Here is a 27,228-nt window from a genome sequence, read left to right as displayed (position 1 = left end):
ACATTGTAGGTGAGCCAGTTGATGTTTTTTAATTTTTATTTGGTGTGCATTGGAAGAGGGGCAGTCTTATATGGCGAGTATAGCCCAAACCCTATATTTTAACAGGAAAAGTTGGGGGTCGTCTTATACGCCCAGTCGTCTTATACGCCGGAAAATACGGTAGTAATGAAATGTTAGAATGGTTTGGATGAAGATGAAGATAGAAGAAACTTATGGAAGATGGAGAAGAAGCCTAGAAGATAACACCGAGATGCCACAGGGAAGGGAGGATTGATGTATTAAATGTTTGTTTGTCTTAAACCCCCCCCCCCCCCCCAAAAAAAGACTTCTTCCTTTCAGGATCCAAGACTTCCCCTCCGCCAACCTCAGAGGCTCTGTCTGCCTGACAAGCAGGGCCAAAAAATTAGCATTCACTAAAGTGTCTTTATTATTGTGTGCACACACATCTTCTAACATCTTGTTACACAAAGAAAAAAAAATCAGATAACTGCTTTGTAATCCTAGGTTTAGAGATAATTACTCAGCCCTTAGTGGGCGAAAGGCACCGGCAGTTGGCATCAGGGTGGCAGTTCCAGGGATGGGCCTGGGAATCTAGCCTTTGGCTCCATTGGGGAAGCCGGAAGGGACAGAGGCTGACAGCAGCAAATATGCCTGAGTAGCCTTGGATGCTGCCTTCCTCGACTCAAAGGGAAGGAAGGGCTGCAGGACCTGCTTGTAATTCTTGGGAGGGAAGTTGGACAGTGATGCTTCCAGCAAAGCTCCAGAGGCTGTGATCCGTCCTTGCTTTTTTTTTCATTCCCATGATTCCCAAGGCCCGGGTCTGTTCCAGTCCCTTTTGTACCAGCGCTGGTGAAATTTACCTATAGAGTGTTAGCAATCAAAACCCCGAACGGAAAGGTAGCAACTCCCAGGGAGACTCCTTAAGAAGTGCTATTCTCCAGAGAGAGAGTCCGCCATGGGCATCAGGGAGGGGAAGGTGAGACAGTCTCTGCCACACCCTTCCACAGTCTGGCAGCATCTCGGGTATTGCCACGGGGCAGGGGTGGAAGGGAAGGGATGAGGCGAAGAGCACCTGTTCCCAGGAGGCTCACCTTGCTCAGGAAAGTGTACCAGAAGTAAACGTCAGAACACAGATGCACAGGGCGAAGTCATTTCAATAAGCCCCCTCCCTCATGGAAGGCAAAGCGAAGCCCACCTTGCTGTGTCGTCATCGCTCCCAGCCTTCCCGCCAAACAGCACCACGACACTGTTCCACAGGCCTCTCCGGAAAGGCTGGCCCTGCTCCCGTCTGCATCGCTCGGCAGCAGGGGGGGCTCCTGAGAAGCTGGGGAAACCCCTCCCCCTGCCTGCTTGGGCGCTCTGCCTTGTTCTGGCTCGCTCTCCCATCCCCTGGTGCTTGGCGGGGAGCTGCTACTCCTTGTGAGATGGGAGGAAGTCGCTGCGTAGCAAACGGTAGAAGAGGACAATGTTGATGGACAGCATGATGGCCATGCCCACTGTGCCCATAGCATAGGGGACTGCCGGGACGTTATCCTGGTTAAGGGCCAGCCAGCGGCTCATCCAGGCCAAGATCAGGATACGGAACACCAGATAGGTGCCAAGGTTGATGAGGCTGGCGAGGCGGAAGGAGGTGGTGTTGGCCAAGCCGGCCATCCGCAGGATTGTCCGCAGGTGTAGGAAGACAGAGTTGATCTCCACCAGCAGAGCCACCATCGCGAAACCCACAAAGCGACGAACCAGGAAGGCAAAGCCAAAGCAAACGATCACCTGGAAGACAGCAAGGCTGAGCTGGCTCTTCCCCCAGGAGCATCCTTGCCATTGATCCCCCTGGCGGAAGCAGCAGGAATCCAGTTGCAATGGATAGGAACCTTCTGCTCCTGATCATCACTGCTGAAAGCAACTGGCAGCTCTCGGGATCTCCTGCTGCCACCGCCTGCCCCCCAGCTGTTCTTACAGGGCAGATCACGGCCTGACCCACCTCCTGATCCCTGGATCAGGCCACCCCCGAGGCTTCTGTTCTGCCCCCACTGACCTCAGAAAACGGGCTCTGTGGCAGAGGGCAGGACAGATAAGGCTGCAGCCAATGCCTACAGCCCCGCCCCCTCCCGCCGCCAGCCAGAGTTTTAAAAATTAGTTCTAAGCCTTAACAGCTGAAGCCTCTCAAACACACGTCCCTCCTCCTCTTCGGCCATGACCCCTCTTCACTTTCTGTGGTTGATGGAAAGCACGCACAGGTTTCCCTATGCATCCCCACATCTTAGCCCCCAGAGTGGCAGCTACTTACAGGAGTGGGCAGGGAAACCCCTCCATTGACGGGAGTCAGTTCAAAGCATCCGTTGCTGAGGACTGGACTCTCCTTGAACAGCTTCTGCAGAACAAGCATGTTTCTCCCCCTGCCCCCCCCCCCCCCCGCCGCCTTAAGCACAAGATGTGCTGAAGGCGGATTGTAAGGAGTTTAGCTGTTTAGGTTGGAAGCCAGTCTCAGCCTCTGCTAAATTTAATTCTGACGTGGGCCATCCAGAGATCAGGAGAGAGATGGCAACTCCCTACTGAGGCTGGTATTCAAAAGCACACTGGCTCCTTTTGCCTTCGTGTCCCCTCTCCTGCATTGAGGCCAAGGGTTGGCACCCCAACCCTTGGGGTGAAGAGCCTGGTGGTGCAGTAGACTAAACTACTGTTAAAGTAGTATTTAGCTGCCAGCTGCCTGCAATTACTGCAAGTTCAATTCTCACCAGGCTCAAGGTTGACTCAGCCTTCCATCCTTCCGAGGTAGGTAAAATGAGGACCCGGTTTGTGGGGGCAATAAGCTGATTTTGTATAAAATAGAACACCGCTTGGGGGGGGAGCCCGAAAGCCCTCCTAAGCAGGTATATACAAAAGTATGAAGGCTATTCCTTAAAAGCATTGTAAGCCACCCTGAGTCTCCGGAGAAGGGCGGCATATAAATCAAAGTAATAAAACCGACATGAACCATAGCAGAATGACAGGGATTCCTTCCTCCTTGCTATATCCCAGCCTGCCCTGTCAGATGACCACTGGACAGCAGGTGGGCACAGCTGCAGCAGTCACTTGGGCTGAAACTGGTTGGACCTCGTGGTCTAGGCAAGGGCCTGGCAGCAAACAGCAAAAGCTGTTTGGGCTAGCAGACCAAGTCAGGGCCAGGCGAGGTTGGAGACCCCTGCAGGGACACCCTTGCTATGGCCATGTGCCCCGAGTCCCATGCTCCTTGTTCAGCGAAGAGGACAAAAGTGTCTCCTCCCCCAGGAGGAGGGAGGCTCAGCCCAAGCCAGAAGAGGCCTCTCTGCCAGCTCACCCGGCCACATGCGTCCTGCATCCTCAGAGATTGACTGCTCCTCCCAACTCACCCCTTGCCTGGAACAGCCACATCTTCTTAGCATGAGAGACAGTAACTCACCACAAAGTGATGGAAGAGCAGCTCCCAACATTTCTGAAGCTTCTGATTACATATCATGTCCAAGAAGTCCTGCACAAAATACCCTGTGGAAGAAGAGATGTCCCATCAACAAGCAGCCGGTTCTCTCTGCCACAGATTCCCAAGTCCTGGCTCGGGAATCTGATTTTCCTTCCAGGGTTACTTCACGCCTGCTTTCCAGACCAGCTGGGTGACCAGGAAGGTCAAGCAGAATCGGGTCCACGGGGTGGCGAAAGAGGATGAGCCGGGCAACCAGGGAAGCTGAGAGGAGCCTTGCCACCTTCATTCCGGGTTCATCTCTAGGCTGAATGCTGGGATAAAGTCTAGACTGGCTCAGGCCCAACCCTCTTCCCCCCTCCCCATTCCACCCCACTGTCCGCAAAATCTCTCAGGAAGCATCATCAGAAGGAGAGTCTGTCAAAATGGCTTTGTCTCCTCTGGTCCAGGAAGTGGACTCCCAGCTATGGTCTCACTTCATCCCGCTGTTTTGCCATCAAGTTATTATTATTATTTTATTATTATTTATTGAATTTGTATACCGCCCTACTCCCGAAGGACTCAGGGCGGTGAACAGCCAAATAAAATATAGTACAAATGTTAAAAAACCATTAAAATACAATTAAATAATTGGCCCGGAAAACGAATTTAAAACACCCCAAATTCATAAGACAAATTTAAAATTTAAAAATTTTAAAAATTTTAAGAACAATTTAAAAGAGAGGTTAGGCCGGGCCGGCCTGCTGGAATAGAAATGTTTTGAGGGCACGGCGGCAAGCGCGCAGATCCGGGATACTCCGTATGTCCGGGGGGGAGCTCGTTCCAGATGGCGGGTGCCCCCACAGAGAAGGCTCTCCCCCTGGGGGCCGCCAGTCGACATTGTTTGACCGACGGCACCCTAAGAAGCCCCTCTCTATGGGAGCATACTGGTCGGTGAGAGGCTACTGGTGCCAGAAGGCAGTCTCATAGATACCCCGGTCCTAAGCCATGGAGCGCTCTAAAGGTGGTAACCAAAACCTTGAAGCGCACCCGGAAGACCACCGGGAGCCACTGTAGCTCGCGGAGGGCGGTCACATGGGAGCGCCACGTCGCTCCCATAACCACCCGCGCAGCCGCATTCTGGACCAGCTGGAACCTCCGGGTGCTCCTCAAGGGGATCCCCATGTAGAGAGCATTGCAGTAGTCCAGGCGGGAAGTGAAGAGGGCATGAGTGACCGTATTTAACAAGTCCCGATCCAGAAAGGGATGCAACTGGCGAATCAGGCGAACCTGATAAAATGCCCTCCCGGCCACAGCCGTCAAGTGCTCTTCTAAAGACAGCTGTGAGTCCAGGAGGACACCCAAGTTGCGAGCCCTCTCCTTGGAGGCCAATGACTCTCCCCCAATAGTCAGTGATGGCACACCAACTGACTATATCGGGATGTCGGAAACCACAGCCACTCAGTCTTGGATGGGTTGAGCCTTAGTTTGTTTCTCCACATCCAGATCCATACAGCGTCCAGGCATCGGGATATCACTTCAAGGGCATCATTGGGGTGGTCCAGGGAGGAGATATACAGCTGAGTGTCATCAGCGTACTGGTGGTACTTCACCCTGAAACCACGGATGATCGCACCCAGCGGCTTCACATAAATGTTGAACAGAAGGGGTGAGAGGACCGACCCCTGTGGCACCCCACATACAAGGGGCCTCGGGGTCGACCTCTGTCCCCCTGCCAACACAGACTGCAACCGGTCGGAGAGAAAGGAGGAGAACCACCGCAGGATGGTGCCCCCCACCCCTAACTCTTCCAGCCGGTGCAGCATGATACCATGGTCAATGGTATCAAAAGCCGCTGAGAGGTCTAATAGGACCAGGACAGAGGAGCAACCCCTGTCCCGAGCCCTCCAGAGATCATCAACCAATGCGACCAATGCCGTTTCCGTGCTGTACCCAGGCCTGAAGCCCGACTGGAACGGATCCAGATAAGCCGATTCATCCAGATACTGAAGGAGCTGTCGTGCTACCACACTCTCAACAACCTTCGCAAGAAAGTGAAGGTTGGAGACTGGATGGTAATTAGCCAACACTGCCGGGTCCAGGGAAGGCTTCTTGAGGAGAGGTCTCACCACCGCCTCTTTCAAGGCAGCGGGAAAGACACCCTCACTCAGAGAAGCATTTATAATCCCCTGGAGCCAGGCTCGTGTAACCTCCCGAGAGGCCAGCACCAACCAGGAGGGACACGGGTCCAATAAACATGTGGCAGCATTCAGTCTACTCAGTATCCTGTCCATGTCTTCGGGTGTCACAGAATCAAACTCTTCCCAGATAATATTCTCAAGACCTGCCTCCATCCTCCTCCCTGAATCTACCCAGTCAGAGTCCAGATGTTCCCGAATCTGAGCGATTTTGTCATACAGATACTGTACAAAGTCCTCGGCTCTACCCTCCAAGGGGTCCTCCCGCGCTTCCTGAAGGAGCAGGGAGCGGGTCACCCTAAACAGGGCGGCCAGGCGGTTATCTGGTGACGCAATAAGAGCGGAAAAATAGTTACATTTTGCCACTTTTATCGACACAAGGTAAGTCTTAATATGAGACCTTACCAGTGTTCGGTCAGATTCAGACCGGCTGGCCCTCCAACCGCTCTCCAGGCATCTTTTCCAGCGCTTCATCTCCCTCAGCTCCTCGGTGAACCAAGGAGCCAAACGAGATTGGTGCCGAGTCAGAGGCCACAAAGGCACGACCCGATCCAAAGCTCCAGCGGCCGCCCTATCCCAGGCGGCCACCAGGTCTTCGGTCGAGCCGTGAGCCAGAGCCTCAGGAAATGGCCCAAGCTCCGTCTGGAACCAATCCAGGTCCATCAGGCGCCTGGGGCGGAACCACCTCATCGGTTCTGCCTCCCTGCGGCGGGGTGTAGCGGTTCGAAGGTCAAGGCGAAGGAGGGAATGATTCGACCATGACAAGGGTTCAGTCACTATATCCCCAATATCGAGATCATTCAACCACTGGCCAAAGACAAAAACCAAGTCCAGAGTGTTTCCCCCCCGTGTGAGTAGGGCCATGCACTAACTAGGTCAGGTCCATAGCCGTCATGGAAGCCATGAACTCCCGCGCTGCCTCAGACGCTTCACCGACGGATGGCAGGTTAAAATTCCCCATGACCATAAGCCTCGGGGTATCAACCGCCACCCTGGCTATAACGGGGTGCAGCTTTAAATCTTCTGTTGAAGATTTAAAAACTGTGAGATGTCTTTAAACTTTATGCTTTTGCTTTACGTTAAAAGACCTTTGTTTTTACTCCAATTTAAATGGAATAAATGGATGAGAATTGTAACTTCTTAGGGTACTCAGACAAGCTGTAGTTTTTGCACATTGTGCTTAACTAAGTTGACTAAAGAGCTTGTGGGTGTCTTCACATGCCATGCCAACCATTCACCAAATCATTGCGATGTGGGTTGGAGGGACCCTGAAGATCATCTTGTCCAATCCTCTGGAAGGCAGGGAAAAGGATGAAACTGATCATGAGATTCAGCCGCCCAGCCTGCTCTTAAAAACTTCCCAATATAGCAAATTCAGAGATTCAGTAGACAAATCTCTTCTTCCATATGTTTTTCCTAATAATTCAGCAAAATCTTGGAAACTGCAAACCCCCACCCCCACCGTCTATAGCCATGGACGAGAGATCCTGACCCTCTTCTCTACAGGACCCTTCTATGCCCCCAAACACAGCTATCCAGTTTCTCCCTCGCCTTTCTGTGGTCCAGAGTGAACACATAATCAGGCCCTTGGAAAGGGTGCCAGAGAACCCCAGGGGAGCTGAAGGGAGCAGAGTTACTTCCCGCCTCTGTGATGTGATGCTTCCTCTACGGCAGCCCAGGGTGGCCTCAGCCCTTCTAGCAGATTGTTATCCCAAAGGCTGGCTCATCTTCAGCTTGTTATCAAGGATCCCACAGCAGCAGCAGCAGCAGCAGCAGTGTGACCCGTGTTGGAATGCCCAGCTGGAGAAATTCCTAATGGTGAGAGCAAACAACTAATGGAAGAGCTTCCCTCCAGAAGCTGTGGGTGCTCCAACACCGGAGTTTTTAAAGAAGAAATTAGACAGTCACTTGTCTCAAATTGTATAGGGTCCCCTGCTCAAGTTAGACTGGAAGATCTCCAAGGTCCCTTCCAGCTCTATTATTCTACGTTCTAAGAAGAACAGCTGGGCCTGGCTCAAGGCCATGCCTTCCCTTTTAAGGAAGACAGATGACTTAGTGCAAGATCACAGGCACATAGGCCAAGAGGGGGAAATGCCCGAGGCACCTGGAGCCTGGCATTATATTTCTTGGATACAGAACACAAAAAGCAGCAAGAAAAGCAGAGAAATGAGATGCACAACGGAGCCTTGATAATGGCGGCTCTGGACGCTGCAGGTGGCTGACAGAGTAAGAGAGGAGATGGGAGCTGCTGGAGGGGACTTCACTGGGTAGGGGAGCAGAGGGGAGCCTGCAACCGTTCCAGAACCAGCAGCTAGTTTGGCAGGAGAGCAAGGGCTGCAAGCAGAGACGAAAAGCTGTGGAGACGGTTGCTCTGGAGTGGCTCCTGCAGGTTCTAGGTGCGAGGGCAACATCTGGACCCTGTGTTGTTACAGGCTACTGGCCCATGTTCCTCCCCAGCCTCCACACTGTCCGACTCCGGCTGCCAATTCTGCATAGCTATGAGCTACGCTGTGCAGGGCCACCCAAGACGGACAGGTCATAGCAAAAAGTTCTGACAAAACGTGATCCACTGGAGAAGGAAGTGGCAACCCATTTCAGTATCTTTCCCATGAAAACCCCATGGATAGTACCAAATGGCAAAAAGATATGATGCTGGAAGAGGAGCCCCTCAGGTTGGAAGGTGTCCAATATGCTGCTGGGGAAGAGCAGAGGGCTAGTACTAGTAGCGCCAGAAAGAGTGAAGCGACTGGGCCAAAGCCGAAGGGATGCTCAGCTGCGGATGTATCTGGTGCTGAAAGGAAAGTCCGATGCTGTAAAGATCTATTCTCCATAGGAACTTGGAATGTAAGATCCATGAATCAAGGCAAGCTAGACCTGGTCAAACAAGAGGTGACAAGACTGAACATCGTCAGAGAACTAAAATGGACAGGAATGGGTGAATTTAATTCAGATGACCATCAGATATACTACTGGGGGTAAGAATCCTTCAGAAGAAATGGAGTAGCCTTCATAGTCAATAAAAGAGTAGGAAAAGCAATACTGGGATACAATCCCCAAAATGACAGAATGATCTCAGTTTGAATCTAAGGCAAATCATTCAATATCATGGTAGTCGAGGTCTATGCCCCAACCACTGGTGCTGAAGAGTATGAAATTGACCGGTTCTGTGAAGCCCTACAGCACCTTATAGAATTAACACCAAAAAATGATGTCCCTATGATCATGGGGGATTGGAATGCTAAAGTAGGAAGCCAAAAGATAACCAGAATAACAGGCAAGTTTGGCCTTGGAGTACAAAATGAAGCAGGGCACTGGCTGATAGAATTCTGTCAAGATAATATGATGGTCATAGCAAACACTTTTTTCCAACAATCCAAAAAATGACTCTACACATGGACATCACCAGACGGCCAACACAGAAATCAGATTGACTATGTGCTCTGCAGCCAAAGATGGAGAAGCTCTATACAGTCAGTAAAAACAAGACCAGGAGCTGATTGTGGCTCAGATCATGAGCTTCTCGTTGCAAAATTTAGGCTTAAATTGAAGAAAGTAGGGAAAAGCACTAGGCCACTCAGGTATGAACTAAATCATATCGCTGATGAATATACAGTAGAGGTGACAAATAGACTTAAGGAATTAGATCTGATAGACAGAGTGCCTGAAGAACTATAGACGGAGGTTCGCAACATTGTACAAGAGGTAGTAACTAAAACCATCCCAAAGAAAAAGAAAGGCAAGAAACCAAAATATCCGTCTGAGGAAGCTTTGCAAATAGCTGAGGAAAGAAGGGAAGCGAAAGGCAAGGCAGAAAGAGAAAGTTACACCCAACTGAATGGAGAATTCCAGAGAATAGCTTGAAGAGATAAGAATGCCTTCTTAAATGAACAGTGCAAAGAAATAGAAGAAAACAGTAGAATAGGGAAGACCAGAGATCTCTTCAAGAAAACTGGAGATATGAAGGGAACGTTTCATGCAAAGATGGTCATGATAAAGGATCAAAAGGAGCCCTGGTAGCGCAGCAGACTAAAGCACTATTATTAATATCAGCTGCCTGAAATTACTGCAAGTTCAAATCTCACCAGGCTCAAGGTTGACTCAGCCTTCCATCCTTTCTAAGGTAGGTAAAATGAGGACCCAGATTGTGGGGGCAATAAGCTGACTTTGTATAAATATACAAAAGTATGAAGGCTATTGCTTAACGCATTGTAAGCCGCCCTGAGTCTTCGGAGAAGGGGGGCATATAAATCAAATTTAAAAAAAATGGCAGGGACCTAACAGAGGCAGAAGAGATTAAGGAGAGGTGGCAAAATTACACAGAAGAACTATACAAGAATGAGCTTAACGTCCCTGATAACCACAATGGGGTGGTCACTGGTCTCAAGCCAGACATCCTAGAATGTGAAGTCAAATGGGCCTTAGGAAATCTGAGCAACAACAAAGCTAGTGGAGGAGACAGTATTCCAGCTGAGCTATTCAAAATCTTAAAAGACGATGCAGTAAAAGTGCTACACTCAATTTGCCAGCAAATCTGGAAAACTCAACAGTGGCCACAGGATTGGAAAAGGTCAATTTACATTCCAATTCCAAAGAAAGGCAATGCCAAAGAATGTTCAAACTATCGCACCATTGCACTCATTTCATATGCTAGTAAAGGTATGCTTAAGATCCTGCAAGCTAGGCTCCAGCAGTATGTGGATCGAGAACTACCAGGAGTACAGGCAGGATTTTGAAGAGGCAGAAGAACTAGAGATCAAATTGCCAACATACGCTGGATCATGGAGAAAGCTAGGGAGTTCCAGAAAAACATCTTCATTGACTATGCTAAAGCCTTTGATTGTGTGGATCACAACAAATTGTGACAAGTTCTTAAAGAGATGAGAGTACCAGACCATCTTATTTGTCTCTTGAGAAACCTATATGAGGGTCAAGAAGCAACAGTGAGAACTGGACACGGAACCACTGATTGGTTCAAAATTGGGAAAGGAGTCTGGCAAGGCTGTATACTGTCGCCCTGCCTATTTAACTTATATGCAGAGCACATCATGAGAAAGGCGAGGCTAGTTGAATAAAAAGTTGGAATCAAACTGGTCAGTCCTAGAGGAGAACAACCCTGACTGCTCGTTAGAAGGTCAGATCCTGAAGATGAAGCTCAAATAGTTTGGCCATCTAATGAGAAGGAAGGACTCACTAGAGAAGAGCCTAATGCTGGGAAAGATGGAGGGCAAAAGAAGGAGGGGATGGCAGAGAACGAGGTGGCTGGATGGAGTCACTGAAGCAGTCGGCATGAGCTTAAATGGACTCCGGGGGATGGTAGAGGACAGGAAGGCCGGAGGAACATTGTCCATGGGGTTGTGATGGGGCGGACATGACTTTGCAATTAACAACAACAATGCCTTTAATTTTTGTGGAGTTTTAAAATCAGCACCTCGAATTCAGGAAAAGAAGCCCCTGAAATGTAGCAACAGCCTGCATTTCCCACTTATTCGAAAAGATTTTATTTCTATGCGGTTTTAAATCATTCCCTCAAACAGGGGGGAAAAAACCTTTTTTAAACCCTAGCAGCCTTAGAGTGATTAACTTAATCCTAGCCCCAAACTTAATCCTATAGGGATTCAAATTCCTTTTGTAAATTAAAGACATGCAAATTATAACCTGAAAATAGACACACAAGTTTGCGTTAGCACAAATACACATTGGTGTGCTTGTAAACATTTTGAAGCAGCACCTTAATAAAGTTTTATTCCTAATAAAGTAATAAAAAGTTTTAACTCAGAAAAAATAAAGTGTTATTCCGCTTGGCTCCAGCAAAAGCCAGGAAAATTTAACTAGGAACCAAATACGCACAAGCAGCCACCAACCAGGCCTCCAACATGATGCTTGTTACCTGCACATCTGGACAGGTCAGAGGCTGATTCTGCTTTTACCACTAGAAATGTCCCTTAGTAGGTGGTTATTCTCAGCAAACCTCCAGGGATGAACCTCCTCTGCTTGAACAGCAAGAAAACCCAGCTCTCCCGCTGACTTCTTCCCCAGCACCCTTGAGCCAATGTCTGGCTCAGCTGATTGGGGTGTGTGTGGGCACAGCAAGTGGGCAACAGGGGAGGCTGAGCTGGCACGCTGGACTCCGTGGAATCCCCCCCTCCGCGATTCCCCCTCGAGGAATCAGAGACGGGTGCCGCAGACTGAAGCCACCAATAGTCGTCACTCACCCCGTGGTCAGACCCAGACCCAGGCTCCAGCCGGGAAGAGCAATTGGTGGTTTAGTCCCGCCCCACCCCTACCTGTTGTTCTGGAAGAGTGGGGGGGGGTCTTTCCCTATCACGCCCCTCCAGAGGTTGTCTAGAATTCCTGGGAACCGCAATCCATCTCGCCTGAAGGAGTAAACTTTACGGAACGATTCTTTCTGTCGCTCCTTTGCCGCAGTTAAGGGGGGGTCGGGCGGTGGGGGAGATCAAGCTGTAAGCTTCCCTCAAGAGGAAGGGGCAAGGGCCGTCTCAGGCAGCAGCGGCTGCCACGGAGCAGGAAAATGGAGCAATTGTGTGCCCCCGCGGTCACATGCAAGGAAGGGAACGGCGAGGGGCTCGCCTGGCACCAGTGCCCTCCTCCGCCAGATGCCAGCACAGAAGCGTGGCCGGCAACGTGCAACTGGGCTGCCCCCCTATCCAGCGGGAGAAAGAGGGGTGCGGCTGGCCAGAGTTGGGGGCGCTTCTCTGCTTTCGCTGTATCCCTGCGTCGCAGGAGCCCTTTCAAGCACCCCGAAGCTAGCCGGCGGCAGCGGCGCTTTCCCTTCTTGACTTCGCGGGCCGGGGGGCGGCTGGTCGGGGAAGGGTCTGTCTGGGGCGGGAGAGGCACTTACCGATGGAGATGCCCAGCAAGCAGTGCGCGGAGGGCGAGAACTGGTCGATGAGATCCTCACCCATCGGAGGGTAGAAGTAGAACCTGCGGCCGGAGAAAGGGGGGCTGGGTGAGTGCTCGCCCTGCGCGGCTCCGCCTGCCCACCCCGACCGCGACCCACACCCACCCGAGGAGGGCCCAGGAGCCGCTCAGCACGCTGTGGGCAAGCGACGTCCAAATGTTGCGCCACTTCCAACGGACGGGCTGCGCCGGGGACGGCGGCGGCACCAGGCGCTCCAGGAGGGTGTTGAGCAGCCGAAAGGCGCCCACCGAGCCCCCCAGCAGCAGCACTAAATCCATCGCGGGGCTGCCTGAGCCCCGAGCCCGCCGGCCCCGCCACTCGAGGGCAGCCGGGAGCCAAGAGCGCGGAGGGCCGGGCGGGAAAGGGGCAACCGCGGAGCGGGAGGAGCCGCGGGGTGTGACGGCGGACAAACCGTCCCCCGGCGGCGCCCGCCATTGGCTCCGCCCGCCCCGTCTCCATGGCGACGCGCCCCCCCTCTCGGACAGAGAGCCCCGACCCGCCACTGGTCCCCCGGCCGGGAGCCTCGCCCGCAGCGCCGCCTGAGGAGCTCCGGCAGCCGCCCGAGCCGGCCTTGGGGAGCGCCCCGCCGCTCGGCAACCCTCGTGGCCCCTGCAGGGCGGCGGGCGGCCTTCGGAGCGCGAAGAGCCGGAGCCGGGGACCGCCTCTGTTCAAGCGCCACTTGCGGGCTTCCCGGGGGAGAGGAGCGTTTGGCGCTGCCGGGAAGCCGCCTAGTTAGCGGGAGCTCTACCGCCAAGGTTGCCCGGGATCGCAGGCGTCGACTCACCCCAAAGCGAGGGGGTGCTGTGGCCTCCGGTGCTCCCGGGGACCCGCCGGCCAGCCCGCTGAGGTCAGCCGTGCCGCCGGCTCCGTTCGCCCAGGGCCGCCGAGCCGTGAGCGCCGTCCGGATGCAGCCGGTCCGCGGCCGCCCGACGCCTTTCGGCTGCCGCTTGGACTCAGGTCACTTGTTGGCATTAGTGGCGGTTAGGTCTTCCCCGCTCGGGGGCTCCTGCAAGTCTGGCCAGCGCGGAAGCCCAGAAAGGAGGGCAGCGCTGGGCCGAAGTGGCGGGCGCCCCGAAGCAGGTGGTGGTGCCCGGAGGTCTTCTCCTCGCCTGTTCTCTGCGATGCAGCCCCTGCGCTCTCCGGTTGGCGGGAGTGGGCAGGGCCCCAACGCTGCCCTACCCGCCCCCCTCGGCTGCGAGTCGCCAGGATTCTCGCGACGGAGTCGGGCGGCTTATAAATGCCTACATAAATGCACCCCGCCCACTTTGGGCAAGTTGGGAGGCGGCGCCAGGTTGGATGGGCGATAAAGGGACGGGCGCTTGCAGGCGCGTCCCGTCCCCTCTTCTGTTCCGAGACGCCGCCGACGCCGCCCTTGTCCTTCCCCGATGGCAGCCCCGCCAAGCCCCGGTGAGTCTGGGCTTCTTGGGGGCGGCTGCTCTGAGGATGGGGTGAGGGGCTGGCCCCGGGGGCGGGGTGCCTTTGCTGCCGTTGGCTGAGTGGGGTGGGGGGACGGACGCCTCTCCGGGCAGGCCACGACGTGGGAGCAGAAGCCCTTGCCTTTCGAGGCTGAAGGGGACACAGCACGGAGCAGAGATGGCTTGCCGCCTTGCTCTCTGCTCTGTCCCGCCCGCTTTCTTTCGGGTCCAACACCTGGGGCAGCCATTAACCCTGCACGAGGGGCCGCCCGAGGTGGACCCATCAACCATCCACCTGCTCACCCGCCCTGCCTTTGGCGAGAGAAAGCAGCAACCCTCCTTCGGCTCCCTTCTGCCAGATTCTGGACTGGGAAAGGCGTCCCCACAACTCGGCTGCACTGGGACACCCCACCGCCGAATTCCCAGCCTGGAAAACCTGTCTGGTTGGGAATTACGGAAGGACGCATTAGGCTTCTGAAGGCTGGTCCCGATCTTATTGCATTTGTTTGAAGTGGGGTGGATAATTCTTCCCCGCGGGGGTGGGGGGGGGCGGCGTCGCGGATTGTAGCGAGTAAAAAGGTAACCAAAGGGGAGGGGCTGGCGATTTGGGCGGGGCTGGGAAAATGAAGCTACTTTACAGAAGGACCAGCACTTTGGGGGGAGGGGGGACACGACTCCAAACGCATTTGACTTTATTAGCTTTGCATTTCAGTCTGATTTCCCATAACAGATCCTCCTATCACCACAGAGAGCCCGTCTAGTGCAATGATTAGGCGGCAGGGGAGAAACTAGGAGGCTGTGAATTCTAGTCTCAGGAAGCCAGATTTGGGCCAGTCCTTCTCTCTCATCCCTCATCATTTCTCAAAGTGGCGGCTGGGCAGGGGAGTGAGCTATTCGTGATAGGGATTCAAGCAGCGGTGGGGTGTGTGTGTGTGTGTGTGCACGCGCGCATGTGCGCCTCTGGCAGGGCTTAACTAAGAGTTGTGGTTGAAAGATTTTGCCTCTTGCTGTGCTTGCAAAGGCAATTCCTGCAGCTGCTCCAAGAAAAGCCATCCTCCTCCCTTGACAGCCAAGAAGGTTCCCAGCGGAGGAGCTCTCATGGGGGGGGGGCAGTCTTTGCAGCTGCCCCAGTGCCCAGTGGCTGCTGCTTATGGACCTTCTGGTGCCAGCCCCAGTGGCAGAAAGGGTGGGTGGGTTTTCTGAGGAACTCTTCCTTGGCCAGGAGCCTCTATGGTCCTTTCATACCTGCAGCTGCGGCAGAGGGTCCCCTGGGAGGGAGGGGGGATGTTAGAGGGTCTCCCCAACTTCCTCCTCTTCTTCCTTCCTCTCTCTTTCCAGTCTCAGCTCAGAAGAAGGATGGAGCAGACACCCTGGTCACACAGCGTGTCTGCCATGAAGATGAGCTCCACGACGGAGAGTGAGTCAGCATCCCTGGGGTCAGAACAGGGCTGACCCCTTTGCTTGGGGCCCCTCTTGTGCATGAGTTGAGCCGGCATGCATGCAGCTGCTGGCGCCCAGGTCAGCCTCCTGACCAGTTGAGGGGAGCCTCTCTGGGATCAGAGAGAGGCCCCTGTTGGGGGGGAGAGGGCCAGGCTGCCTTTACGGGCACACTCTTTCCCTGCCCTGAGATCCAGCCTTCCTGCTTCCTGGGTGGGTCGGCGGGTCTGGCTGGTGGGGCCTCAGAAGGAAAGAGGGGCTATGCTCCTGGGACTGCCCCAAGGGCCTCTCTCAGTCTGGAGCCTGGCTGGGCTCAAAGCCTCAAAGGCTTCCTGGCCCTTGACCAGGGCCTGGCTTGACCTTCAGACTCTCCCTTGGCAGCTCGAAGGGGGCTTCCCTCCCACCCACCCACCCCGGTGCAGCTGACCACAGTTTCTGAATGGATGATCTGGGCCAGCTCCAGAACTGCTGAGTCTCTTCTGCAACCTCTGAGCTCCCAAGGCAGCCCTTGCAAGACCTTGTGGGAGGAGGGGGGGGTCTCAGCCAGGGCTTCCTCTTGGTTAAGGTGCCGGCTCAACTCATGCACAAGAGGGGCCCCAAGCAAAGGGGCCATGTGTGAAATGCGTCTCCTTTGGCCCATTCCCAAGACAGCCGGTTCTTGCTTTTACAGGGAGGCTGGGGGCGGGGGGGGGTTGTTTCCAACAAGTGCAGGGGGGCCTGTTACCACCAGCACTTCCTCCAATCCCAATCCATTGGGGGGGGTGCTCCTAGCCTAGTAAAGGCTTATTAGCCAAGGCTCTTCTGTCCCTCTTTGGTGCAGGATGCTGGAAGTCGAGGTGGCCGGATACCCCGTGCTGCTGTTGAGGGAAGGCCTGGTCATCCGAGCGCTGGGCGGCCGATGCCCTCATGCTGGAGCTGCCCTCTGCAAAGGTGAGCCCCCCACCACCACCGTGCAGCCTCCTCTGGGCTAGGAAGAAAGGGGGGATCTGGGTGAGGCCCTTGTCATACTGAGCAAAGGCTTGGCTTTCGGGTATTCTGGATCCAGGCTCTGCTCATGGTGAGGGGCTGCTGCTCATGGGGACCCCAGAGAAGCATTGGGCCTTAAGAGCACCCCGCGCCCCTCTGAGGCCCTGTGCTGGCCTTGCTGCCAAGGGCTGGTGCCAGCAGCTGCCTCTTTTCAGCTCTGGCAGTCTCAGCTGCCTCTAGGGGCATTGTGTGCTCCGGTTTCTCAGTAGACACTGCCTCCACACCCACCCACCCACCCACCCGTGGGTCTCTTTTTCTGGGGTTCAGGCTACTTGGCAAAGGGCCGGTTGCGTTGCCCCTGGCATGGTGCCTGCTTCAGCACCGAGACTGGTGACATTGAAGAATATCCCACCTTGGACTGTCTGCCTGTTTTCCAAGTAAGTTTGAACTCTGCCTGCCCCCCCTCCCCCAAGGGGAATGTATGATCCTAGCTCCCAGAGGCTTTCATATACTGTTCTTTTGGGGGGGGGTTTCATCTTCTGCAGCAGCCTCTCAAAGTCTTTTTTTATTGGGGGCAACAGATACTTCTGGAGCCCTTAGCAGTGGGAAAGGAGCCCACAGGTGTCAACTGCTGAGCTCTTAGGATCTGAGCAGCAGTGCAGCTCCTGCTGAAGCTGCCTGCGCTTGTGAGTGCGCCCCACAGGCCTAGGTCCACTGGGCTTGTATGCCATCCTGGCCAGGTGCAACAGAGGTTGGCCCTCTTTGGCCCTCCCTTTGGCACAGCAGCCCCAGCTGGCGTCCGCTCTGCAACCTGGGCAGGATAAGACCACCCTCCTGGGGATGTAGGCAGATTTTACATGTTTATATCCCACCTTTATAACTCCTCAAGAGCAGATGTTATTTATTTATATCCCACCTTTATTATTTTTACAAATAACCCTAAGTAGAAAACATATCCAGTGCTCCTCCCTCCTCCTATTTTCCCCACAGCAACAACCTTCTGAGGTGGGTTGGCCCGAGAGAGGGACTGGTCCAAAGCCACCCAGCCCGCTTTCAAGCCTAAGGCAGGACTAGAACTCCTGGTCTCCCTCTTTCTAACCTGATGCTTTAACCGCTAGACCAACTGGCTGTGTGCACAGCTGCCTTCCAGTTCAAGCAAATGGAACTCCTTAGCCAAGCCAGGCATTAGCCAAGCTGGTGGGCAAAGTGGTTACAGAAAGAGGGCGCCAGAGCTAATCCCACCCATCGCGTGAGAGGGCTTTGTCACAGGGAAGGGTCATGGCTGGCCAGGCTCAGGGATCAGCAAGGCAGCTTGGCCCTGGGAGGGGGGAGATCAATTGGGGAACACCCTGCACACAGCAGAACAAATGCCTTCCTATCCTGGGCCTCAGGAAGGGCACTCTTGGGCTCCTGGTTACTACCTGGGGGTGGGGGGGGGGTGAGGCGCTTAAAAGGGCCACTGTGCAAGAGTTCCTTCCAGATTGCCAAGGGAAGGGGAAGACACCCCTGCCAGTCTGCCACAGCCCCCACCCCCACGGACCTCTCAGGAAATGACTTTTCTTGTTGCAGGTAACTGTGGAGGAGGGGCAAGTGTATATTTCAGCCAGGATGAAGGTAGGTGGCCTCCGTGCCTGACTGATAGTAGCCTGCAGGGCATTACCCCCCCCCCGCCCCCCGTCTGCTTTCCTCCCCATCTTTCCCTCCCTGACAGGATCTTGAAAGCAGCCGCAGAGTGAAGCCCATGGCCAGAGAGTGCCAGCTGGACCCCCAGACTGTTCTGCTGCTAGGAGCAGGTGAGTCTGTGGTCAAGGCAGGGGGGGCAGAGCCAGGCTGAGGTCCAGCGACAGGGCAGAACTGGACTGGATCTCTTCCTCCCCTGCCAGGCCCGGCAGCCCTGACCTGCGCTGAAACTCTTCGGCAAGAGGGCTTCACTGGCAGGATCGTCATGGCCACCTGGGAGAACCACCTTCCCTATGACAAGACAAAGTTAACCCAGGTTTGGGCTGGGGAGGGGTTTAACTTGGCATGGGGGGGCAGTGAGTTGAGTAGTGTGTGGGGAGGGGGGTAGCTGCTGCTTCTCAGAAGGGGAGGGGGACACCACCACCACCACCCATTCTGTTGGTGAGGTGTGAGGCTCTGGGCTTTGAAAGCAACCAGGGGAGAGGAAGGGAGCTGGCCCATGAGAGCGCATTGAGGTCCAGAAGCCTCTGGGGTAGCCCTGAAGAGGAAAAGGGAGAGGGGAGGAAGAAGGGAGACTTCCTTCCTATCCCTCCTCCCCTTGGCTGCTCCTGATTGCTGAAAGGGCCCCAGGTACCCCATGCCTGGGCACTGAGAAGCCCCCAGTTCATAAGAGCCTTGCTTCTCCTCCGGCCTCCTAGGACTTGGGGGCCCCAGCGGAGAGCCTGTATCTCCGAAGTCAGAGTTTCTTGGATGCCCACAACATCGAAGTCTGGAAGCAGAGTGAGGTGGGTAGGGATGGTTTGGCATGATTCAAGAGGGGGGGGAGCACAATTCAACCTCCCCTTGATGCTTTATGTCCCGTCCCCACCTGGCAAGCAGCCAGCTCAGCCTATCATGTCCTGAAGCTCAGAGGAGAAACTGCTCCGCTGTGAAAGGCTCACTCCTGCACTGGGAAAGAAACCAGCCTCTGCCCGCTGGGCTCCTCCCATGGGTCCCGTGCCAGCAGACACCTCGGGAAGGTCCCAGTGCTGGACCGTCTGGGCCTCCTTTGAGTCTGCTGCTGGCTTGGGATCAGCCTGGATGGGGGGGAGGGGGTTTCATCTGGGCATCTGCCCAACCCCTCTGCATCTAGCCTTTCATCTGGCTGCAGGTGGTGTCTCTGGATCCTGCAGGCAAAATGGCCCGCTTCCGGGACGGGACATCCCAGGCATACAGCAGCCTGCTGATTGCCACAGGCAGCAGGTAAATGACGCCACCTGGTGGGGAGAGCAGAGGGGGTGGCCCAGGTATCACTGAGGGTAGCAGGTGAGGGCTCTGACAGGCTTCTCTCCTCTCTGCCCAGCCCTCGGAAGCTCCAATGCCCAGGCTGCAGCCTGGAGAATGTCCGCATGCTCCTCACCCCTGAAGATGCCAACCGGATCTTGGCCTTGGCCCTGGGCAAGACCGTCGTGATTGTAGGAGCCTCTTTCATTGGTACGGGGACTCTGGACTTATTTCCACCCATAGCTATGAGCTGGAAGGAATGGGGGCTATCCACCCCTCCCCCAGTACCCTCCTCGACTTTCTATGCCGGCCTCCTCTCAGCTCCTGGCCTTCATTCCTCACAGGGATGGAGGTGGCGGCCAGCCTGGTTGGCAAAGCAGCCCAGCTACAGGTGGTGGAAAGAGAAGAACTGCCCTACCTGCTGACCCTGGGAGGTCAGGTGGGCACCGTGGCCATGAAGGTAGGGAAGGGCAAGCAATCCCACAGCAACAAGGGCTGCTCTCCGGGAGGAGAGGTCCCCAGGGGCACCTACACATAGGCCGATCCTTGTAGCTGAGTTTAGGCAGAAAATCTTGGATGTTTTGCTGGAAAAACATCTATAGCTTGCTTTCTTTTATTGTAGCCACCACAGGACGATGGTACATCACAGCGAGAGTGCCTGAGCAATGCAAACCTTTTTCTTTCTTTGGTGGGCAAGTCCCCATTTGGCTCAAGCACTTCCAAGGCTCAGCAAGGCCCCTTCTAGGTCCACCCTCATCTGCGAACCAGAGGGGCTTCTTGGAGCAGCCCTGGAGGGGAGGTGACTGGATGAGGGCAATGCAGCAAGGAGAATAATCCTTCCTTCCTTTCCTCTTTCTTCCATCCATCCATCCATCCATCCATCCATCCATCCATCCATCCATCCATCCATCCTCCCTCCTTTCCAGATGCTCCAAGCCCAGGGAGTTCAGTTCCACATGAAGGTAGATGTGGCCCAGATGCAGGGCGAAGATGGGAAGGTATGGGACCAACCCCCTGCTGCCCCGGAAGCTGGCAGGCCAGGACTTTGAGAAGGGGAGAGTGAGGGGGGGCTGCTGCATCTCTGCCTCTTTTTCCCTCCCAGGTCACCGGCGTTGTTCTTAGCAACGGTTCTGTTCTCCCTGCTGATTTGGTGGTAGTGGGCATCGGTGAGTCGGAGGCGCTCTGGCACCATTTTCACACTAAAAGAGATGGGGAAAACAGGGGGGGGGAGGAGAGGAAGGGGGGAGGGATAGGTAGAAGGAGCCGCTTCCTATTTCCAATGGTCTGTGACCAGGATAGAACAGGGCTAGCAATTCCTATTCTGCCCACCAGGGGGAGCAGCAAAGGCTGGAGATAGAAGGCTGTGCTCCTGCCCACCAGCTGGGGTCCCCAGGGCTGCAGCTGGCCACATCTGGAGGGCCAGGCTATTTCTTGCAGCTGCTTTATCAGCAAGGATGTCCCCATGTCCTTGGGGGGAGTGGGGCTAGCCCCCACATGAGACTGCACTGGCCTGACAGGAAGCTCCACTTCCCCTCCACAGGCGTCACTCCAAATACCAGTTTTATCCAGGGAAGCTCCATCCGGCTTGACCGTGGAGGTGCCATCCAGGTGGACCTGGTAAGCACTGGTGGGTCACTCTGAGGGAGCGCCTCCCCCCTCCATTCACTGACCAGTATCTTTGCTCCCTTCCAGTTCATGCAGACCAGCGCCCCGTCTGTCTTTGCTGCTGGGGATGTGGCCTCCTTTCCCGTGGCTCTGTTTGGTGGGAAGTCTGCGTCCATCTATCACTGGCAGATTGCCCAAGCCCACGGTAGCAGCCATCTTTCGAGCTAGACTTTGGCTATGGGCCAGAAGGGGCACAACCGTCAGTAGCCAATCCCACCCCCACCAGGGTGAAAAGGATGGCAGAGCAGAAGCCGGGTCTGGTTGAGCCCTGAATCAGCCCCAGACCCAGAAGTCCCGGGTGACTCCTGGCCCGGGCTGGAGGAAGCTCCTGGGAGGGGGCTTGTCCGAATGGGGCACTCAGCCTGCATCGACCCTCTCGTGGGGAACCTTGGCTCAAGTGCAGGGGAGCCCTTTGGCCCCTGCAGTCCCAGAGCGAGGCGGGATGGGTCTCCTCAGAGCCGCGGTTCCATGTGTGGCGCAGGGTGACCCGGCTGAGACCAGGGTCGCACTCGATTGCCAGACCTTCTGCATGGGTCCCACTGGGTCCCCCAGGCCTCCTGAGCGCTTGGGCCAGCCAGCTTCCTGGTCTCGCAAGGGGGACAGATGGACCATCTCTTTCCTGCCCAGGACACGTGGCGGCCCTGAACATGTTGCACAGGCAGAAGCCGCTCCACACGGTGCCCTTCTTCTGGACCAAGCTGCAGTCAAAGAGCATCCGCTACGCAGGTACAGCCTGGGAGATGGAAGGGGGGTTGTCTGGATAGGACAGCGAGACGTACAAGGTGGAAGCTCCGAGGTCCGGGACGGCTTCCAGGGCTGCTTGGCCGGAGCCAGACCCCTCCCTGCTCTTTCTCAGGCTACGGGACGGGCCACACGGAGACTGTGCCAAAAGGTGAACTGGGCCAGGAGAGGTTCCTCCTTTTCTATCTCAGGTGAGAAGGAGCCAGAGAGGCAAACCACCTACCTGGCTTTCAGGAGCAAGACAAGCAGTTTCTATGCAAGGAGGGAGCTGGAGGACTCCCATTTGAATCCTCCTTCCTACTGGGATGATGGTGACCTCACCTTGATTAGCATCTGCTCCCCATACTTGTGCCCCACCCAAATGCCAATGGGGGCAGAAGGGGAACTCTGCTTAGTGGTGACCCAGTCTTCGCAGTCAGCAACATGGGGAGAGGTTGGGAAGGAAGCAACTGCCTCTCTGACAACTTTTCGGGTGCCCTGCATCCCTCCCCATTTCCTGGGAGATGGCTCCTTCTCTGACTTCTCTCCTCCCCCAGGGATGGCTGGGTGACTGCAGTGGCCAGCCTGAACTTTGACCCCCTGGTGGCCATGGTGGCCGAGAGCCTGTACTCTGGGAAATGCATCTCCAAGCAGGAGGCAGAGTAAGTCCCCATCCCCAATCGCCAGCCCTTTGGCTCTTTGTCCTGGCCCCCCTCTGAGCCAAGTGGCCTCTTTGCAGGTCCATGACAGAGGAGAAGGAGCTGCCGAAGGAAGAGCCGCCCCAATAGTCTGCCTCATCGCTTGGGGGGTCACAGGCAGAAGCACCCTTTTGTCGGGCTGAAATAAACCGAGAACAAGAAAATTGTGACTTCAGTCCCTTTCTTCTGAAACTTGAGCTGGGGGCCACTGACCACCAGCAGGCTTTTGGCTTTGTTCCAGTCTTAAGGCGCTAGGGCAGTGCTTCCCAACCTGGCAACTTTAAGTTATGTGGACTTTTAACTCCTAGAATCCCCCAGTCAGCCATGTTGAAGTCATGAATCTTCAAGGCTGGGAAACACTGCTTGGGGGGGGGGTCAGACCCATGGCCCATTCAAGGTCGCCTCCGACTCCCTCTGGCTGGAACAGGCCACTTCTCAAATCCTGTCTGTTAAAGAAGAGAGTAAAAGCAATGAAGAAGAGATGACTTCTGGGGTCTTCAGTTATTTATAGCTGCGGTTCTGGGGGGGGGAGGGAGAATCCCACTGCAGGGCGCAGGATGGACCAGGAGCAACAGCCCCAAATGGAGGGGGGAGAAGGTTATGAAAGCTGTTCCTGCCCATCCATGCTATGTTCTTTCCTAGCTTAGAATGAAGGAAGCAGGGACACACACACCCCCCCAATTCCAAGGCAGAAGCAGAATCCCCCAACCACCGCAGCCCTCTCAGGGTTTTCCCTTGGACCTCCAGCTTCCACAGCTGCCAGCAGTCCCACACTCAGCCGGCAGATGGAGTGGCCGTCCTGGCATTGATCCGCACGGCTGGAGGGCACCGGCTCCTGAATGTCAGGGAAGCCTATCCTCTGCCCTCCCACTCCCCCACAAAGGTTGTCTGGGGACAGGACAAGGCAGAGAGATGGGCCACAGCCGCTTCTTTCTCCTCCACTCAGCTGGCAGGCTACCACCACTGCTGGGCCGAGGGGGAAACAGGACTGCACAGCCCCTTTCCGCTCAGCCCCACACAGCAAAATCTGGCTCTTCCTGTCACATCCGAGCACCTGGGTGTAGAAAGGGACCCACTGGCCAAACCCACCAGTCAGCAAGAGGAAGCAGCTGCCGCCTCAGCTGCTGCTGCAATGAGGGGCAAAGGGGCTCTGAGGGTCCCAGCACCCCTGCTCCAGAGAGGGGTCTCGGGGGTGGAGAGGCAGGTTCAGCTGAAAGGCCAAGGCCTCTGCCCAGCAATGGAGAGACCCGGAGACCAAAGAACCCGGAGGGAAAGGAGACCTGGGACTTTGGCCAGGGAAGCAGCCATCCATCCCCCACAGAGGGTCCACAGAGCCCAGCTGGGAACTGCCTGCAGGGAGCCCACCGGCTGAGGCAGCAGGCGAAGGCCCTACTGGGCGGGGCAGGACAAAGCAGCAGTCGACCATTTGCAGCTGTCCAAAGAGGCCCGTCTTGGCTGGCAGGAGAGGCCTGGATGTCCCAGAGGGCTCCGGAGAAGGGCAGGCCAGCAGGCCGCCTTACCTGTCAGGGACCCGGTGCAGCTGCCTCCAGAAGCTGTATCCATCCATCCATCCATCCATCCATCCATCCATCCGCAGGGTGGGCGGCTGGCCCTGGGCGAGTGCAGCTACGGCCAACAGTTCTTCAACTGGCAGCTTTAGTTGCTGGAGGGGACGTAAAGCGTGCCACTGAAGAACTGCTGCGGGTAGCCAAAGGGGCCGGACCGCCAGGCTGGGGAGGGGAGAGAAGGGCGCCGTTAGAGCGGAGGGAAAGGCCTGGTCGCGCTTCCCCACCCAGCAGAAAGCCCGGCGCCGCTCCATCGCCTGAGTCACCGCAGTCCCGGACCCGTCTGGCACCCGGGAAGACCCGCCGCCCGTTGTAGCGGGGAGGGGAGCCCCGGGGGGCCGCGCTAACCCCGACGCGCGTTCCCTGAGCGCCTGCTCCGGATGCTCCGCATTCCAGCCGCCTGCCGGCCCCTCCGGCGCAGCTGAACTTCGGCCCAAGGACGGGAGGCGCTCCGCCCCGCCCCGCCCCGCCCGCCCGCCCGCCGCCGGCGAGCCATGAATCAGCAGCAGGGGCGTCCCGGCCGCGGCCACCGACGGCGGCTGCCAAGTCTCCGGCCCGGCGGGGCGCGGCAGAAAGTTTCTTGGGGGCGGCGAAGGGCGCGCTCCTTCCCCTCGGACAACGGCCGGGCCGGCCAGCCTGCGCCCCTTGCAAGCGGGAGCCCCGCGGGCGCCGGTCTCCCGGAGCGCCCCGCCCTCCCCCAGTCGGGTAGAGGCTCCGCGGCGTCGCCTGCGAGGAGGCGCGGAAGGGGTCCCGGCCGCCAGCGCCCCCCCCCCGCCCCCCGACGCCCAGCCACGGCCCGGGTTGCCCCAGTGCCGCCGGCCGGTCCCCTGCCCTCCGCCGGAGGAGACTGTGCCCGGACGCCCGGTCCTTCGGCCCGCCGGCGCCAACGCCGCCGCTTGCCCTGCCCTGCCCTGCCGCCGCCGCCGCCGCCACGCTCGCTCACCGGCTGCCGCTGCCTCTGATCAGCTGGCCGCCTCGCCTGCCGCCCAATCGCCGCCCGGCCGCTCCGCCCTCGGATTGGCGGGCGGACCGGCCAATGGGCCGAGGCGGAGGCGGTTCCGCCCAGCCCCCCTCGCGAAAGCGGCCAATGCGCGAAAGCCGCCGCGCTGATTGACGTGCTGGCCGCCGGGCGGGGGCTTGGCAAGAGCCGCCAGCCCGACCCGCAGCAGGGAGACCTTTCCTTTCCCTGGCACGGCGTGGCGGAGGCTGCTGGGAAATGTAGTTTCGTCCCCGCCTGCGCCCTCCCGTCATGCTAAGCGCCACTGTGAGTTGGCATTTTCTTCCACTCGGGAGGGGTCTTAAAGGGGCGAGATCCCCCCGGTTCTCGCAGACGCCTCCTGACCCGCAAAGCGCTGCCGTGGCCTCCCGAGACGCGCAGCGCGGCCCAGAGGGCCGAGCGGGGCACGACCACGCCTCCGGAGGCCGCCCCTCCTGCGCTAGGAAAGGTCCCCGGGGCGCCCCTCGCCGCCCCCCCTCGCGGGCACTGCAGCTTTAAGAATTCCACTTCGGTGACGTAGGCAAGATTCCGAGAAGTTGTTGCAAAGTGCGGGACCCAATCGGAAGTGGAGCTGTCCTCGGCCGCAGGCCAATCAGGCCCCCCGAGGGGCGTGGCCGAGAGAACTGAGTTGAACCCGGTGACTTGGCAATCCTGGCGGTGCGGACAATGACTGCGCAGATTGCTTAAAGGGCCAGCGCCGCTCTTGCGCCCGATCCCGCCTGCCGAGCGCCCTCCGCCCCCCCCGCCCCGGGCAAGACGAGCCACTCGGGACGGAAAGGAGCGTCCAGCCCTCCCACGCGCCGCCCGCGCCTCTCCCTGCCCCCACCGGGTGGCCGAAGCAGCTGGGCGGCGGCCGGCTGGAGCTTCTCGTCGGCTGACCCGTGACGGAGTCTGGGGCTGCTCTGGCCCGGCCCATCTGGGCCTTCGCAAGACAATGCGGAGCGCCTAGCGGAATATTTAGGCGCGATCCGAGCGCCTCCTCCGCAGGGCGCAGGCCAGGAATGCCGCACCCTGAGAGGAGGGGCAGAGGGGACCGCCAAGGCGGGCGAGCCTGGCAAGGTCGCAACAACCCCGGACTGCCTCCGACTGCCGGGATTGGAAGGGACCTCCGAGGAATCGTCCATTCTGCCATTTTATTAATGGGGAGACGGAGTAACCCCCAAGGGACCTGGGCGATGAAGAAAAGTAAATAAACCTCATGAACCAACCGGGGTGGGTGGCAGCTTCCCTGGGAGAAGGATGGGGGCAGGAAACCAAGAAAAAATCTGGATGAAAGTAGCAGGAAACAAATGCAATGCTTTTCTGTTGAGTCACAAAACCAGGCAGAGTATCTGGGTCACTTATGAAAAAGATCTTGGTTTAACCATTCATCATAATATATGAAAGGGTTGATAAAGAAAACAAATACATTTTATTTATTTGTAACATTTATTTAGCTGCCTATTTTATGCCAAACTCGGGGGGCCTCCCAACTTTCAGGCCTCATCAATAGATATTCAAAATATGGGAAGTCATAGACGTGCTATCTACTCCAGTGTTTCTCAACCTTGGCCACTCTGCTAGCTGGGGAATTCTGGGAGTTGAAGTCCACACATTTTAAAAGTGGCTGAGATTGAGTAGAACTGACCACCTCCATTTCTGAATTTCTAACCTGAAATGTATTTATTTCTTATATTTGTACATGGCCTGAGGCCCAGCATCTCTGCTGTTCACAGAAGAAAACACACGGAGCAATAAAATAACCCAATAAACAAGCAAAGAATGAAATCTGACAACCATCAGAGAAAACACATTCGGGGGCTGGGGCAGAGGGCTTTGATCACACTTGCCAAAGGCCTGGGTGAAGAGCAGGGTCTTGGCTCTCTAAAATGCCAGCAGGGGAGGAAGCATTGGGGGAGCCTCCTGCAGCCATCCTGGGCAGTGGGCATCCCATCTGAAGGAACAGGAGGAGGTGAGGGTGGCTGGGCAAGGAGCCAAGATCCTGGCTTGAGCCCAGGGACAGCTGCCCTTTCCAACTGGTGTTTGCTGAGGCCAAAGGCTGTGTCCAGAGCGATGCTTGGCCACACACAGACACATAATTCCCATAGCAGTAGCCAAGGTTGGCCACGGGTCCACAAGCACCACTTCCTGCCCACTGGGCCTGAGTGTAGGGAGAGCGCCCTACCCATGTGGTTCTGGAGCTGAGGTCAAATGTTCTGGGAAAGGGCAGGCCGACTGGCAGCCTTCCTTTGGACCCCATGCAAAGCTGGCTCCACAGGGTTTTGCCATAGGGGTTGGCATGGGAAAGAGATGGCAT

The 27,228-nt window shown here is 56.4% G+C and overlaps 3 protein-coding genes across 5 annotated transcripts; 1 reads left to right on the top strand and 2 right to left on the bottom strand.

Moving 5' to 3' along the window:
- Positions 1-1,134: 1,134 nt before the first annotated feature.
- Positions 1,135-13,498, bottom strand: TLCD2 (TLC domain containing 2). Of its 2 annotated transcripts, none has more exons than XM_034424488.3 (4): positions 13,311-13,498; positions 12,467-12,549; positions 3,416-3,498; positions 1,135-1,767 (listed from the first exon to the last, which is right to left on the bottom strand). In XM_034424488.3, the coding sequence occupies exons 1-4, from the start codon at positions 13,496-13,498 to the stop codon at positions 1,411-1,413; spliced, it is 711 nt and encodes a 236-aa protein (XP_034280379.1). In that variant the 3' UTR covers positions 1,135-1,410. The 2 variants fall into 2 exon arrangements, with proteins under 2 accessions (XP_034280379.1, XP_060550402.1); XM_060694419.2 differs by lacking the exon at positions 13,311-13,498 and adding an exon at positions 12,632-12,933.
- On the top strand, positions 13,006-22,534 carry LOC117669775 (apoptosis-inducing factor 3-like). 2 transcript variants are annotated; one of them, XM_034424480.3, is made up of 19 exons: positions 13,006-13,373; positions 15,280-15,358; positions 16,199-16,308; positions 16,672-16,781; positions 17,914-17,958; positions 18,056-18,137; positions 18,228-18,340; positions 18,723-18,809; positions 19,175-19,266; positions 19,367-19,497; positions 19,632-19,747; positions 20,214-20,285; positions 20,390-20,453; positions 20,828-20,904; positions 20,980-21,097; positions 21,580-21,678; positions 21,809-21,884; positions 22,230-22,334; positions 22,412-22,534. In XM_034424480.3, the coding sequence occupies exons 3-19, from the start codon at positions 16,200-16,202 to the stop codon at positions 22,458-22,460; spliced, it is 1,545 nt and encodes a 514-aa protein (XP_034280371.2). In that variant the 5' UTR covers positions 13,006-13,373; positions 15,280-15,358; position 16,199; the 3' UTR covers positions 22,461-22,534. The 2 variants fall into 2 exon arrangements, with proteins under 2 accessions (XP_034280371.2, XP_034280370.2); XM_034424479.2 differs by having other exon boundaries at positions 13,028-13,933.
- LOC117669782 (uncharacterized) lies at positions 22,535-26,693 on the bottom strand. The gene is made up of 3 exons (XM_087890821.1): positions 24,879-26,693; positions 23,891-24,100; positions 22,535-22,816 (listed from the first exon to the last, which is right to left on the bottom strand). The coding sequence occupies exons 1-3, from the start codon at positions 25,184-25,186 to the stop codon at positions 22,714-22,716; spliced, it is 621 nt and encodes a 206-aa protein (XP_087746947.1). The 5' UTR covers positions 25,187-26,693; the 3' UTR covers positions 22,535-22,713.
- Between the last annotated feature and the right edge of the window lie 535 nt (positions 26,694-27,228).

This window comes from Pantherophis guttatus, chromosome 1 (assembly GCF_059756535.1).
Source record: "Pantherophis guttatus breed Tessera chromosome 1, ASM5975653v1, whole genome shotgun sequence".
NCBI classification, from domain to species: Eukaryota; Metazoa; Chordata; class Lepidosauria; order Squamata; family Colubridae; genus Pantherophis; species Pantherophis guttatus.
This window is presented reverse-complemented; position numbering and strand designations above follow the sequence as displayed.

Bases quoted from the DNA above. Each gene is read 5' to 3' on its own strand.
- TLCD2 (XM_034424488.3), bottom strand. From the start codon at position 13,498: ATGCCAACAAGTGACCTGAGTCCAAGCGGCAGCCGAAAGGCGTCGGGC. The intron at 12,550-13,310 runs GTGAGTCGACGC...CTCCGGCCGCAG, and splicing joins CAGCACCCCCTCGCTTTGGG to GTTCTACTTCTACCCTCCGA. The intron at 3,499-12,466 runs GTAAGTGCCTCT...CTTCTTCCACAG, and splicing joins CTTGCTGGGCATCTCCATCG to GGTATTTTGTGCAGGACTTC.
- LOC117669775 (XM_034424479.2), top strand. From the start codon at position 13,912: ATGGCAGCCCCGCCAAGCCCCG. The intron at 17,959-18,055 runs GTAGGTGGCCTC...CCTCCCTGACAG, and splicing joins ATATTTCAGCCAGGATGAAG to GATCTTGAAAGCAGCCGCAG. The intron at 21,679-21,808 runs GTACAGCCTGGG...GCTCTTTCTCAG, and splicing joins AAAGAGCATCCGCTACGCAG to GCTACGGGACGGGCCACACG.
- LOC117669782 (XM_087890821.1), bottom strand. From the start codon at position 25,186: ATGACGGGAGGGCGCAGGCGGGGACGAAACTACATTTCCCAGCAGCCT. The intron at 24,101-24,878 runs GTGAGCGAGCGT...TCCCCTCCCCAG, and splicing joins ATCAGAGGCAGCGGCAGCCG to CCTGGCGGTCCGGCCCCTTT. The intron at 22,817-23,890 runs GTAAGGCGGCCT...CTTCTTTAACAG, and splicing joins CTGCACCGGGTCCCTGACAG to ACAGGATTTGAGAAGTGGCC.